Source organism: Schistocerca serialis, chromosome 4 (genome assembly GCF_023864345.2).
Source record: "Schistocerca serialis cubense isolate TAMUIC-IGC-003099 chromosome 4, iqSchSeri2.2, whole genome shotgun sequence".
NCBI classification, from domain to species: domain Eukaryota; kingdom Metazoa; phylum Arthropoda; class Insecta; order Orthoptera; family Acrididae; genus Schistocerca; species Schistocerca serialis.
In genome coordinates, this window is record NC_064641.1 from 743,620,612 (window position 1) to 743,635,184 (window position 14,573).

Genomic DNA, 14,573 nt, shown 5'->3' on the forward strand with positions numbered 1-14,573 from the left:
AGGTGAGGTATGAGCGGTGGCAACTTGAAATTAGCGGAGGTTGAGGCCTGGCGGATAACGAGAAGAGAGGATATACTGAAGGGCAAGTTCCCATCTCTGGAGTTATGACAGGTTGGTGTTAGTGGGAAGTATCCAGATAACCCGGACGGTGTAACACTGTGCCAAGATGTGCTGGCCGTGCACCAAGGCATGTTTAGCCACAGGGTGATCCTCATTACCAACAAACACTGTCTGCCTGTGTCCATTCATGCGAATGGACAGTTTGTTGCTGGTCATTCCCACATAGAAAGCTTCACAGTGTAGGCAGGTCAGTTGGTAAATCACATGGGTGCTTTCACACGTGACTCTGCCTTTGATTGTGTACACCTTCCGGGTTACAGGACTGGAGTAGGTGGTGGTGGGAGGAGGGTGCATTGGACAGGTTTTACACCGGGGGCGGTTACAAGGGTAGGAGCCAGAGGGTAAGGAAGGTGGTTTGGGGATTTCATAGGGATGAACTAATAGGTTACGAAGGTTAGGTGGACGGCGGAAAGACACTCTTGGTGGAGTGGGAAGGATTTCATGAAGGATGGATCTCATTTCAGGGCAGCATTTGAGGAAGTCGTATCCCTGCTGGAGAGCCACATTCAGAGTCTGGTCCAGTCCCAGAAAGTGTCCTGTCACAAGTGGGGCACTTTTGTGGTTCTTCTGTGGGAGGTTCTGGGTTTGAGGGGATGAGGAAGTGGCTCTGGTTATTTGCTTCTGTACCAGGTCGGGAGGGTAGTTGCGGGATGTGAAAGCTGTGTTCAGGTTGTTAGTGTAATGGTTCAGGGATTCCGGACTGGAGCAGATTCGTTTGCCACAAAGACCTAGGCTGTAGGGAAGGGACCGTTTGATGTGGAATGGGTGGCAGCTGTCATAATGGAGGTACTGTTGCTTGTTGGTGGGTTTGATGTGGACAGACATGTGAAGCTGGCCATTGGACAGATGGAGGTCAATGTCAAGGAAAGTGGCATGGGATTTGGAGTAGGACCAGGTGAATCTGATGGAACCAAAGGAGTTGAGGTTGGAGAGGAAATTCTGGAGTTCTTCTTCACTGTGAGTCCAGATCATGAAGATGTCATCAAATAAATCTGTACCAAACTTTGGGTTGGCAGGCCTGGTTAACCAAGAAGGCTTCCTCTAAGCGACCCATGAATAGGTTGGCGTACGAGGGGGCCATCCTGGTACCCATGGCTGTTCCCTTTAATTGTTGGTATGTCTGGCCTTCAAAAGTGAAGGAGTTGTGGGTCAGGATGAAGCTGGCTAAGGTAATGAGGAAAGAGGTTTTAGGTGGGGTGGCAGGTGATCGGCGTGAAAGGAAGTGCTCCATCGCAGCGAAGCCCTGGACGTGCGGAATATTTGTGTATAAGGAAGTGGCATCAATGGTTACAAGGATGGTTTCCGGGGGGTAATCGATTGGGTAAGGATTCCAGGCGTTCGAGAAAGTGGTTGGTGTCTTTGATGAAGGATGGGAGACTGTAACCCGGAAGGTGTACACAATCAAAGGCAGAGCCACGTGTGAAAGCACCCATGTCATTTACCAACTGACCTGCCTACACTGTGAAGCTTTCTACGTGGGAATGACCAGCAACAAACTGTCCATTCGCATGAATGGACACAGGCAGACAGTGTTTGTTGGTAATGAGGATCACCCTGTGGCTAAACATGCCTTGGTGCACGGCCAGCACATCTTGGCACAGTGTTACACCGTCCGGGTTATCTGGATACTTCCCACTAACACCAACCTGTCATAACTCCAGAGATGGGAACTTGCCCTTCAGTATATCCTCTCTTCTCGTTATCCGCCAGGCCTCAACCTCCGCTAATTTCAAGTTGCCACCGCTCATACCTCACCTGTCTTTCAACAACATCTTTGCCTCTGTACTTCCACCTCGACTGACATCTCTGCCCAAACTCTTTGCCTTTACAAATGTCTGCTTGTGTCTGTGTATGTGCGGATGGATATGTGTGTGTGTGCGAGTGTATACCTGTCCATTTTTCCCCATAAGGTAAGTCTTTCCGCTCCCAGGATTGGAATGACTCCTTACCCTCTCCCTTAAAACGCACGTCCTTTCGTCTTTCCCTCTCCTTCCCTCTTTCCTGACGAAGCAACCATTGGTTGCGAAAGCTTGAATTTCGTGTGTATGTATGTGTTTGTTTGTGTTTCTATCGACCTGCCAGCGCTTTTGTAGGGTAAGTCACATCATCTTTGTTTTTAAATATATTTTTCCCGCGTGGAATATTTCCCTCTATTGTATTCATAACTCTGAAGTTTGTTTGAAGTTACAGACTCCATTATATCCATGAGTGCTGCAATTACAGTAGACGCTAAATCCCAACAACAATAAGGGAACTCAAACTGTAAGACTCAGTGTATATTTAATACTTTGAAAAAGATATATTTCCAAAACCTGTTATTTCAGTACACTTGTAAAATCATATTTAGAATATGTTTTAAACATTATATTACCTTCGCTTGTGAGGTAAATGTGACTATATTTCGTTTAGCTTCCTGAACTGAAAACAAATTACGTTCAAAAATAACTAGCCGGCCGGAATGGCCGAGCGGTTCTAGGCGCTTCAGTCTGGAACCGCGCGACCACTACGGTCGCAGGTTCGAATCCTGCCTCGGGCATGGATGTTCGTGATGTCCTTAGGTTAGTTAGGTTTAAGTAGTTCTAAGTTCTAGGGGACTGATGACCTCAGATGTTAAGTCCCATAGTGCTCAGAGCCATTTGAACCATTTTTTTTAAAAAATAACTATCTTGAACCCCAGAGTTTATTACGACATTATCAGAAGCTTTGCGACTATCTGCAAACTTGGGTCAGATGTGCATGTTGTTGACAGGAAGACTCCTCTTAAAGATGCCATGAAGCCTCCCTCTCATGACACTTTCAGGTCAAGCCTTCAAAACGGATATTAATTAAAAAGAAAGGCCAGAGCACTATTACTATTCAAGGCAAACAAAGCTATAACACTGATAAAACTGTCTGCAAGACATGTAAGTTCTGGATGTGGGTAAAAGCAGTAGAGATATGTTGTAGCGTTATGGTAAAATCCTGAAAAATCAAAGCTGTAATAACCCTTTTATAGAACAACTATGGACCGTGCTAGATGGACATTAATGAACTTCTGTTCTTCAAGAATATCTTCAAATAGGTGTCTGCAGCTGAACTGGATGGAGAATCTTATGTCTGAGAACTACCTGATGAGGCCCAAGAGCAGATCAGCATTTTATGTAAAAAGTAATGATCTCACAATGATTTGCTACTTTAATATAAAGTTGATGGAACTGTTCAAAAAAAATTATTAGTAGGTATGTATTATTATTTCTAGCAGTTACTAATAATTTTGTAACAGCAATATATATAATAAAATGTCTAAGCTATTTGTCATTTGCAGCCAAATTTTTAAAACCAAAAAATTTTCAGGAACAGTTATGTATGTGTTGCTGTGCTCCGCACATAAATCTACTGTGAGTGAGTGGTTGCCTACCCTTATTTTACATTTCCCATCCAGGAATTTCCATTATGGTTACTATGTATACTATTCACCACAAGAAAAACCATTTGACAAGAGTGTGAAATTACGCTGAAGGGCCAAAGAAACTAGTTCGCCTGCCTAATATCGCGTAGGGCCCCTGCAAGCACGAAGAAGTGCTGCAACACAATATGGCATGGACTCGACTAACATCTGAAGTAATGCTAGAGGGAACTGACACCATGAATCCTGCAAGGCTGTCCATAAATCTGTAAGAGTATGAGGAGCTGGAGATCTCTTTAGAACAGCATGTTGCTAGGCATCACAGATATGTTCAATAATGTTCATGTCTGGAAAGTTTGGTGGCCAGCAGAAGTGTTTAAATTCAGAAGACTGTTCCTGGAGCCACTATGTAGCAATTCTGGATGTGTGGGGTGTCACATTGTCCTGTTGGAATTCCCAAGTCTGTCAGAATTCACAATGGACGTGAATGGATGCAGGTGATCATACAGGATGCTTATGTATGTGTCACCCGTCAGAGTCATATCTAGACATATCAGGTGTCCCATAACATTCAAAGTGAACACCCCTACACCACTGCAGAGCCTCCACCAGCTTGAACAGTCCCCTGCTGACATACAACATCCATGAATTCATGAGGTTGTCTCCATACCCGTACACATCCATCTGCTCAATACAATTTGAAATGAGACTCGTCCAACCAGGCAACATGTTTCCACTCTTCAACAGTCCAGCGTTGGTGTTGACAGCTCCAGGTGAGGTGTAAAGCTTTGTGTCATATAGTCATCAAGGATATATGAGTGGGCTTTTGACTCTGAAAGCCCTTATCAATGATGCTTCATTGAATGGTTCGCATACTGACACTTGTTGATGGCCTAGCATTGAAATCTGCAGCAATTTGCAGAAGGGTTGCATTTCTGTCATGTTGAATGATTCTCTTAAGGCAGTGTTGGTCCTGTTCTTGCAGGATCTTTTTCCAGCTTCAGCGATGTTGGAGACTTGATGTTTTACTGGATTCCTGATATTCACAGTACACTTGTGAAATGGCTGTATGGGAAAATCCACACCTCCTCGATAACTCAGGGATTTTGTGTCCCATTGCTCATGTGCTGACTATAATACTATGTTCAAACTCACTTAAATCTTGATGACCTGCCACTGTAGCAGCAGTAACCGCTCTAACGACTGTGCCAGTTGTTGTCTCATATAGGCATTATTGACTGCAGTGCCGTATTCTGCCTGTTTACATATCTCCGTATTTCAATATGAATGCCTATACCACTTTCTTTGGCACTTCAGTGTATATGCCAGTGACATTTTTAGTATCATTACATGTGTCTATGCAATAATCAGCTGCAGATGAGTGGTTGCCCACCATCGCTTTCAAAATATGTTATGTACTGATAAATGTATGTCAGAAGTGCAGAGTATTGGTGTGTCCTCTTGTCATGAAGGAATCCATTATCACTGGACAGTTCCTAATGTTGAGAGATGTTAACAGAACTTTTTTATGTCTCAGTGGTAGTAAGGAGTCATAGCACCACTGTGCATGTCAGCTAATTCCTCTGGATGGTAATAGCTTTACTGTCCACAACTTGTAAATCCTTCTGCTGCTCCATCTCCTAAAGACACATCTCCTAAGCTTGAACAGCAGGGTAGCAACATGGTGGACACCTGAACAACATAAAGCCTTGAGAGAATCTTTTATGGGTGTCAAATGGCTCTGACTTGTGTCCATTCTCTCTAGTGAGAAATTTAATTACATATTTTTTGTTAATCATCATGAAACCTTTTTCACATACATTACAAAACAGAAGGGAAAGAGGGTGAAATGGAATTACAAATAAGAAAGCATCTCACTTTCTTGAAGTGTTGCTATAACTGTTTTTTCATAGTTTCAATTTCTTATTTCTGTCATAAACATAAAATAGCCACTTTTCATTTCATGAACTATGTGATTTTGCTGTTCATCCTCTGACACTCACAGGTTTTACAAGAGTAGCCATTCCACTCATTTTTACCCAAATGTATGTTGTATGCTGTACATGTATCATGCATTGCATAAAGCTTTATTGTAATATCTCTAGGAATTTGTCAAATAACAGAGACAACTTTTATCACATATACTGGAGAGGAGTGCTGGGGAACAGGGAAAAAGTATGGCAAGAAGATGTCACATGTAAGGTACCAGATAACTGGCCGTGGTGGGCATATAAAAAGGAAACTCATTCAAACAGAAATTAAAAGAGGCTAAATGGGAAAACTGTAAAAATTAAATTAATTTTTGAATCGTACTGCCATTTCAGTGAACCGGTGTAAATTTTTTTAAAAGTGAAAACTGTAAGTAACATTTTTGTGACATTTGCAACATGTACTACTCTTCTCTCACAAATATTACTAAACATCATGTAGTGAAAAAACAATTTTGTCACTAATATTCTTGTTTTACTATATCTATAAACTTGTGGAAAAAGAACTATATCGTTTAAATTCTAATTCTATAATTTGTCAATAGTACTGCACAAAACATAGTTTAACATTTTTCTGTATTCTTCTACAATCAGTACAGTGGTCCTTTATTATCTATATTGAATTCATGACAGTAGCTCTGACTGTTTCACTGTATGAGGGAGACAGAAATAGTCGAAAAGTTTTTAAGGTTTCCAATTTTTCTGAAAGAACAAAGCAATATGATGTCCTTTCCATATAAAACATGGAATTAACCCTTTAATGCCCTCTGTGAAAATCTCATGATTTGTGTTCATTTGTTTCTTATCTATGGCATTGATAAAGAATCAAAATGAAAATAAAAATGTCAACAAGAAGCTACAAATACAAAAAAATTCCATCCTACAAACAGTTTGGCTTTCAGTGTCACAGATTTGTTCTTCAAATTCAATAATATTATTTTCAGTGGCAGTTTAAAATAGCACTAAAGGGTTAATTATTGGCTGAACAGAAAATTCATCATTAAAAATTAAACCTTAAATGAATTATTTTAATCATTAGATTATCTGATATTTTACTTCTGAGTGAAGTTATACATTCAGAAATGCTAAAAATGTTCAGATGTACGAGGGCTGTAAGGACAAGTAACATCCAGTTGGTTGCAAAATGGAAACCACAGTGAAAATCAAAAATGTTTTATTTGTGACAGTTAGCTATGCCTTCCAGTTACTTCTCTACACAGTCACTGCATAGTGCTGCACCAACTTTCCAATACCTTCATCATAGTACCACACGTAAGCTTTTTGTCAAAATCATGATCGTATGGGAAACCAAGTGAAATTTGTCACTGGTTTGAGTACTTTTTGGTAGGGAGAACACTATGCATTATCTTGGATGGAGAGTCATCATCAGATGTAGAAGAACTCTAGAAATATACTACAACCCCTATGTATCACTCACATAAGGATCGCGAAGATAAGATTAGAATAATTACTGCACTCACACAGGCATTCAAACAATCGTTCTTCCTCTGTATGTGAATGGAACAGAAATAAACCCTAATAACTGGGAAAATGAGATGACCTTCTGCCATGCAGCTCATGGTGGTTTGCAGAGTATAGATGTAGAAGTAGATATAGACATAGAAGGCAGCTATTTGGACTTCCTGCTAATTCTCTGTGCTGATCTGCACATTGTTGTCTGCGCCAAAATGTTGCCTTCATAGCCAGCAGTTCACGTGTGCAACGATGAAAATCACAGGGAGCCAAACCCAGGTTGTATGGTGGATAATCAAACACTTCCCATCAAAAATACTGCAGGAGCATCCTCATTGATTCTGCAGAGTGTGGCTGAGAATTGTCATAAAGAAGGAACTGCATAATAGTTGCATCATTTGGGCTGCATGAAACCAGGTGAGATCTCTAACAGACACTGATACTTGGCAGGAGACATCTGGCATCTTTACATGCTCATTGTGCACTCAGAACTGAAAAGGGCAATGTGATGCATTAAACAGGTATACTAGAGACACAGTCCAACACATCTATCAAAAGTTTCATCAGATTTTCATTGTGGTTTCCATTTCAGGATAGATCAGACTTTACTTTCTGAACAGCCCTAGTACAAAAGTTGTAAATTCCTGCTAGAAGATGACAGGTCAGCAGAGCCGTGGGTAATCTTTTTAGAATATAAAATGAACATTAATCACTACTTCTGTTACAGCAGCTTCATTGCCATACAGAGCAAGGAAGAAGATTTTTTCCCTAAAAAAAGTGAGGACACACAGTGAGGAACAGAACGTAAGCCAATTTGTGGGCTCTTCAGGGGTCAACAAAGTAAAATTATCAAGTGCTTTTCTGCCAACACTATCATTACTTCATACAATATAGATTTAAATACATTATCCATCCCTAAAATAAAAAAAAACCAACTCTCTATAAGGTGGCTACAATACTTCATTGTGACATTAAAGTGAAGTTTAGTGTATTCTGAGCAAATTGTGTACCACTCTACTACAAAAACCCCATACAAGCTCTGATAATAACTCCCTTAAATATCAGATTTATTCTAAAGCCATTTTCCTGGTTGCAGCTGTATTCCATCATAATTGTGTGCCATAATGTTCATACACATTATTTTAATAAGCATTGCTTTAGGATAAACACAACACTTTTTAAAAATATTTTCAGTTGGTTTTGTGCTGAAATTCAATACACATTATGTTTTATGGGTAAGACTTCTTTACAAGAAGAGTCCTTATCATGACACTCTTTAACTACAATGTTCCATCTCAGTTTCATTTCCTTGATTGTACCTCTATTCACCTTTTGAGCTTTTCTAACTAAATATTTTCATGCCACACCTTTTCTTGATAATTTTCCTCGATTAACTTGGTTTTCATATTGACTATTATGAGCTGTTTCTAGCTCTATGTCATAATCTCTCTAAATCCATTCTGTATCTTTATATTTCAACATCATTCTTTTCTTTTTTGCCTTTCTATAGTTCATAATATCAAGCCAATCACTTCCATTTACTAGCTGCTCAAGTGGTAAACAAGATCCTCTATGTATCTTATATCATGTCAGGTTCCAATTGGAATTAACATTATGGTTAATCACTGCTGGTTATTAAATAATTGATTTACTCCTTCTGTAGCAATTCTTCAGTCCATATTTAATCCATCTAACAACTTTCACTCTTTATCTTCAGCTTATTAGAATGATCATCATTTTTGCAACTCCCCAGTGAGGCACTCACGAAATATATATATGGAGTTTTAAAAAGCCAAAAAATACATTCAAGGTAATTGTGCACTCTCCCATATCTTGATAGACAATGATAAAGTGGGCTGGATGAACTGATATTCTGAATACAAAAGACAGAGGAAAGGAGAAGAAGAGATAGAAATGTAAAGAAGGATTTCAGTAGCGTGTAATGCTGAGCAGAGATGATAATCCTACAACATTTGGTGTGTGTGATAGCTAAACAGTTGGCCTTTAATCAAAGAATTTTAAAAATTATAAATGAACTGAATCTGAATGCCTAACAAGGTATCAGCCACAGGCAACTCAGGTATCATCCTACAATGCTAAAAAATCCAGTACCATCAATGAATCATCTGTAGAGTGTAAAATTGATGCCATATTATACAGTTAACATTTCAGATCAATATGACTCAATCAGTGGTATAAATTCATTTCCTCACTTGTATTGTGGCTATTTCTCTTTCTTTTTTCTTCTTTTCCCTCTTAAACTTTTGTATTTCCTTTATTTGACTGTTTACTTTTTACTCTTCTTATTTCTGACTTGCCAACCATGCCACTACTAAATTTTCAAATTTAATATTCTGTCCTGTGCTGTCTCCCTTGAAGCAGGGTCCTGGATGCCCTCCCACTGATTTCTTGAAAACAATTAATGTGAGAGTGGGAAGTACACTGAAGCTTTTCTTACCCACTTCATGAGTAATTAATTCATTTTGTAATCAAACAACTATGGTAGTATTCTTGACATCTTTCTGAAAACCTTTCCACAGACACCTATCTCAGGTAAGATTGTTGTGCATAGATATATTTTCTTTAACTTTTTGTTGACTGTTGAGGACACACACTTTTCAGGTGTAATAGTTTTTGTTGGGCAATGCTACTAACTTCAGGTTCAGTAATATTATCTGTTCTGTTCCTCACTGATACATATACGGATTTACATGTACAGATATTAATGGGTACACAAAGCAATATGTATCAGTAGAAATTGATTCACATACCGTAGGGGGTTTCCTTCTTCACCATATAAGGTTCCAAAGTATTTGTGATGCCGTTTTTTGTACCTCCAGCATGAGAGATGGTGGTAACTGTTGTGTAAAGAGGAGAAAGTGTCACCTCCAGCTGTATGGAGCAATCCGATCCACTCCATCCCATCTCACAGTAACATTTATTCACATTGGTGCAGACCTGTGAGAGAAATAAATTTTTCTGAATATGATTATGAAATTGAACTTCACTGAAAGATTTTGAGGGCATATATGTTGAAAGATATTTCAAAATGATGAATGGTTGGATGATAAATAATTTAACTTCTCTATACATGGAAAAAAATTAAAGATTCACTTTTTAGTGTAGTGTACAATCAGTTGGGATCCCAGTGATCTAATATTTTATTGTTTATGACATCATGAATGATCTGTTACAGCTATGCACATGAGCTTATGCACCATGCATTTGAAAATAACTGAACCATTGAAATTGGCAAATAATTTGAAATAAAACATTTTACTTCAAATAAATTGACAGCATTAGTGGAAAAATTAACTCTTTTAATTGTGTGAATCTTACTGAAAACTTGTGAAGAAACGGTACCATGATTTATATTTGTCTCAGTGGAAATGATGAAAGAAGTTTACAAACAGCACCACTTTTGTGGCCACTGCAAATGCACCAGGTTAGTGTCGCTAGGGATGAAAGAGGAGTATTTTTGGAGCGCACTGTGTGCAGTGGAACACAACACTGAGGAGAGTTACATTCCCATATTTTTTTGAAGGGTCATATTCATACTGCATTGAGGAATTAACAACTTATCAGATAAGGAATTGTTCTGCTAACCAAAAATGCCCAGCTCATGCAGCTTGTTCAGATATCGCTACCATACAAGGTACAACAATGCTGCAAAGGGTACTGAGAGGAATGCATTTAACGTATGATGTGACAAAGAGGGGAAACTGTGGTGGATTCCAAAAAAAAAAAAGAATCTTTGTTCAAGAGGTGTCATCACACTCTGAAAGAATATACATAATGCCAAAGTATTGGTTTTAGAAGAAATATAACTGTATTATTTTGTATGTAATAATCTACAGGATGAAATATAATTGCAGCTCCTATGTGAACTACAACATATAATACATTAAACAAGTGTGAGGTTTCTGCTACTGACTTTTCTTCAGCACATTTTGTGTCTTAACTGATAAAGGCTGCTACCATTCAGCATAGAAAGTCACAAGAGAGTCACAAGAGAGCAAAATTCCTCAATGATACAACACTACCAATACAAACTTAAAATAATATATATAAATAACTGCGACTCATTTTATTACGATGTTTCAGTGTATAACTCATCAGTTTAAAAACCAAAAATTTACGCTGTATTATCAGTAAACTCATCAGCTGCACAAAAAGTGAGAGGCATGTGAAAATAAACTGAAAACAAGTGTTGTAAGACATGCATATTTCCATATATCTCACTGAGGAATAACTTGCCAAGTATATCAAAAAGAATGCGCAGAGGCTTATCATGTCAAAATGCACTAGCAGTGCAATACAGTAATTACATCTGAGATACTCCAAAGGCATGAGTTGATACTCACCCCATGTCCAGAACATTCTTCACTATGGTGATTACTTGGGCATTTATTGGGATCAATGTGGGGATACAGGCTAGTACACGTCTGATTCAGACAAATCTGTGAAATGAAGAGAGCAAAAATGTCATAATGAGTACTCACTTTACTGCACACCAGTTTGTCTAAATTACCAATGATTAGGCCATAACAGACTCCAAACAAAACACAAATTCACTAAATTGCAAGCAATCAAATTTTTTCTGTTTGTACTGTAGTTTTCATTGTATTTTAACAATTCACATACTTGCTTTCTTGAGAAAGGTTATTCAAGTAAGATTGTGACTCAGCTAAATATTGCACTGTAATGAAATGAAATCCATCTTATACCAATATTGAGAATAAACATCAGATCTCATAATTTCAGAACTGAAAGTTATTGAACAAACTTTAAAATGTTGCTAAAAATAATATTACAACCAACAACTACAGACAGTAATAATGATTTACTCAATGTTGACATACGTTCATCTGTAACGTAAGGACATGTACTGGTTGCAGGCAATAAAGCCGAGGTAAGCTTATATACCAAAATAAAATATCTAGCAGCACACAGTTTTCCAATTCTCTGCATAATTATTATTACTATACCTGATTAATCAGCTGGAAGTTAACATGTGTCTTTTATTAATTCTTAATCTATGTCTGCACCAGGCTTTGTCTTAGTTTTTTTTTTTTAATCTGTGGGTATTAGTGTGTATATGATGACATCCATAAAATACAAACTGTCTATGGATGGATAATAAATAAGTTTTAGAAATTTCTTAGATGTCCCCTCACATATTTTTCCTCCATTTTGTACTTCTCCTTCTAAGTTCCAATTTCTTATAATGGAGCTGCTATAATAATAGGCATTTTAATGTTTTCTTTTGTCTTGCTGCATCATATGACATTACTGTAACTATACCTCATCATAAAATTATTGAGGCTCTTGTGGCCACTTGCTGATGTATTGCCCATTGTCTTTTATCTCAGGACCTTTACCTGACATTTCTTTGGTTAAAAAATGTTGGCCTAAGACCTCTAGACAAAACCAACAGGCTAGACATGAGTACTTTATCAGTTTTAATCAATAAAATATCTAGTTACATTATAGTTTCAGTACCAAAAACTACATCTCAAGTGTAAGAACAAGATTTGTCAATGTGATATCTATAGTAAAGTATAGTATGATTTTGAATGTAAGTTTAATATACAGGACAAAACATAGGAAACTACATATCAATCACTGACACAGTAACAATTGAAATAAAATTTGTAGTAATACTGAAGTTTGCCCTTGTCTTCTATAATCCTTTAGATTCCACCCCTTGGCATGAGATGTTAGGAATAATTGGGAGACCAGTACACAGACATCTATGTGGCACTTCATAATAACGGGCCCTTAAAACCTGATATATTTCAAAGTATGAACTGCATTCTTTCCAGGTTCAGCAGACCACCAGATTATTAATGACATAATACTGCTTCTTCTTGCAAAATCCATTTCCATATAAATTTTATGTATCTCAATCATAAAATAAAATTTATAAAATTGTGAACTTACCAAACTTTCTCCACATGGAGTTCCATCTTTCACTAGACCCATTAAAGGAAGTCCTGGAGAGTCAATTGCACCACTTGTTGCCCTACGGAGGAATTTTCATGAAAACTAGTATTTCCTTTAACACAACAAGTTAAAGGATCTAAAATTTAAAAATAAAATATATCAGTCTTAATAACAGTGCTGTAAATATTTTCAACTGAAAACAAAATGGTATTATGATAACAGAAATGACGAATTCTGTATGTTCATGCATAAGGAGGGAAAAAAGTAAAGTTATTTGAAGGAGGCAAGAACACTGTCCAAAATTTCCACATAGTTTTACAAAGTGCGTGATCTGAAAGGAAGAAACCTATCTGATCATTATACATGACATCATCAAATGTTATTTAAACTACTTAGGTTAGTTACATGACAAACTGTGGCTTTCTTTCTTTTCTGTTCTTTAACAGTATACTGTATTCTTACGATGCATCTAAAGGATATTTAGTGGTTTACTCCTTGTAAAACAAATAAAACAAGGAAAAAGGACCACATTAACATTTGTCTGAATTACCTCCATTTTAAAGTTATAATGAAAGTAATCAGATCAAGGAATTTAAGGCAAAAATCAACAATTTAACTTTGTGATAATGTCATCTGTCAACCTCCTGATGCACTCCTTGATCACAATGGGTGGCTATGAGGATATGTTTCTAGTTGATGTTTACATACATTTGAGGAATGTCTGCCTTGAACTATTGACAATATTGTGAAAAGGAAACTTGCTATTCACCATATTAGCAGAGATGCTGAGTCGCAGATAGGCACAACAAAAAGACTGTCACAAATATAGCTTTTGGCCAGTAAGGCCTTCATTGAAATTAGACAACAAACACACACATACAGACTCACATAAATGCAACTCACACACACACACACACACACACACACACACACACACACACACACATAACTGCAGTCTCAGTGTGGCCTCAGTTGCCTGAGACTGTAGTCATGCGTGTGTGAGTTGCATTGGAGTGAGTGTGTATGTCTGTTTGTTGTCTAATTATGATGAAGGCCTTACTGGTCAAAAGCTACATTTGTGACAGTCTTTTTGTTGTGCCTATCTGCGACTCAGCATCTCCACTATGTGGTGGGTAGCAACTTTCCTTTTCACAATATTGTTACATTCCATCCTGGATTTTCCATTGTTTGATTTTTGCCTTGAACTTTTCATAAGCTGCCTGATAAGTGTTCCCTTTAACCAAGGCAAAATATTTATTTTGTGAGCAGGCAAATGTAGTTTTTATGTAAGGCCACATCAAATATAATGGACACAAGGCAGTATCAAAATGTAGTTCCAAGCAGACCCTCTGGGTAATTGGTTAAAGTATAACTCAAGCCAAGCATTCATCTAGATGGATGTAGTAAACCTGATTTAATCAAAATAAAATTGACTGGTAGAACTAATTTTTAAAAGTGTAAGATATGATCAAGATAATTCTTGTGTCAGCAGATTGACAAGTTGTTCATCAACCATCCTTTGTGTTGCAGAATTTTATAATTCTCTCTTGCATGCTGATTGTTGTTGCCTGAATTCGAGAAGGTGTTATCTCTTAAAGATGAAATTTTTTCAAACTCAAGGAAAATTTAATAAAATTTGTTCATCAGTTCAAACTGCTGCA

The 14,573-nt window shown here is 37.7% G+C and overlaps 1 protein-coding gene across 1 annotated transcript in view; it reads right to left on the minus strand.

Annotated features, from left to right (window-relative positions):
- LOC126473271 (disintegrin and metalloproteinase domain-containing protein 22) overlaps positions 1–14,573 on the minus strand; it is a 1,075,530-nt gene that overhangs the window by 154,957 nt on the left and 906,000 nt on the right. Inside the window, exons 16-18 of the mRNA XM_050100225.1 lie at positions 12,910–12,991; positions 11,331–11,426; positions 9,738–9,924 (exon numbers count right to left, since the gene is read on the minus strand). Of these exons, the coding sequence (XP_049956182.1) occupies positions 9,738–9,924; positions 11,331–11,426; positions 12,910–12,991 (365 nt within the window). The remainder of the gene's footprint in view (positions 1–9,737; positions 9,925–11,330; positions 11,427–12,909; positions 12,992–14,573) is intronic.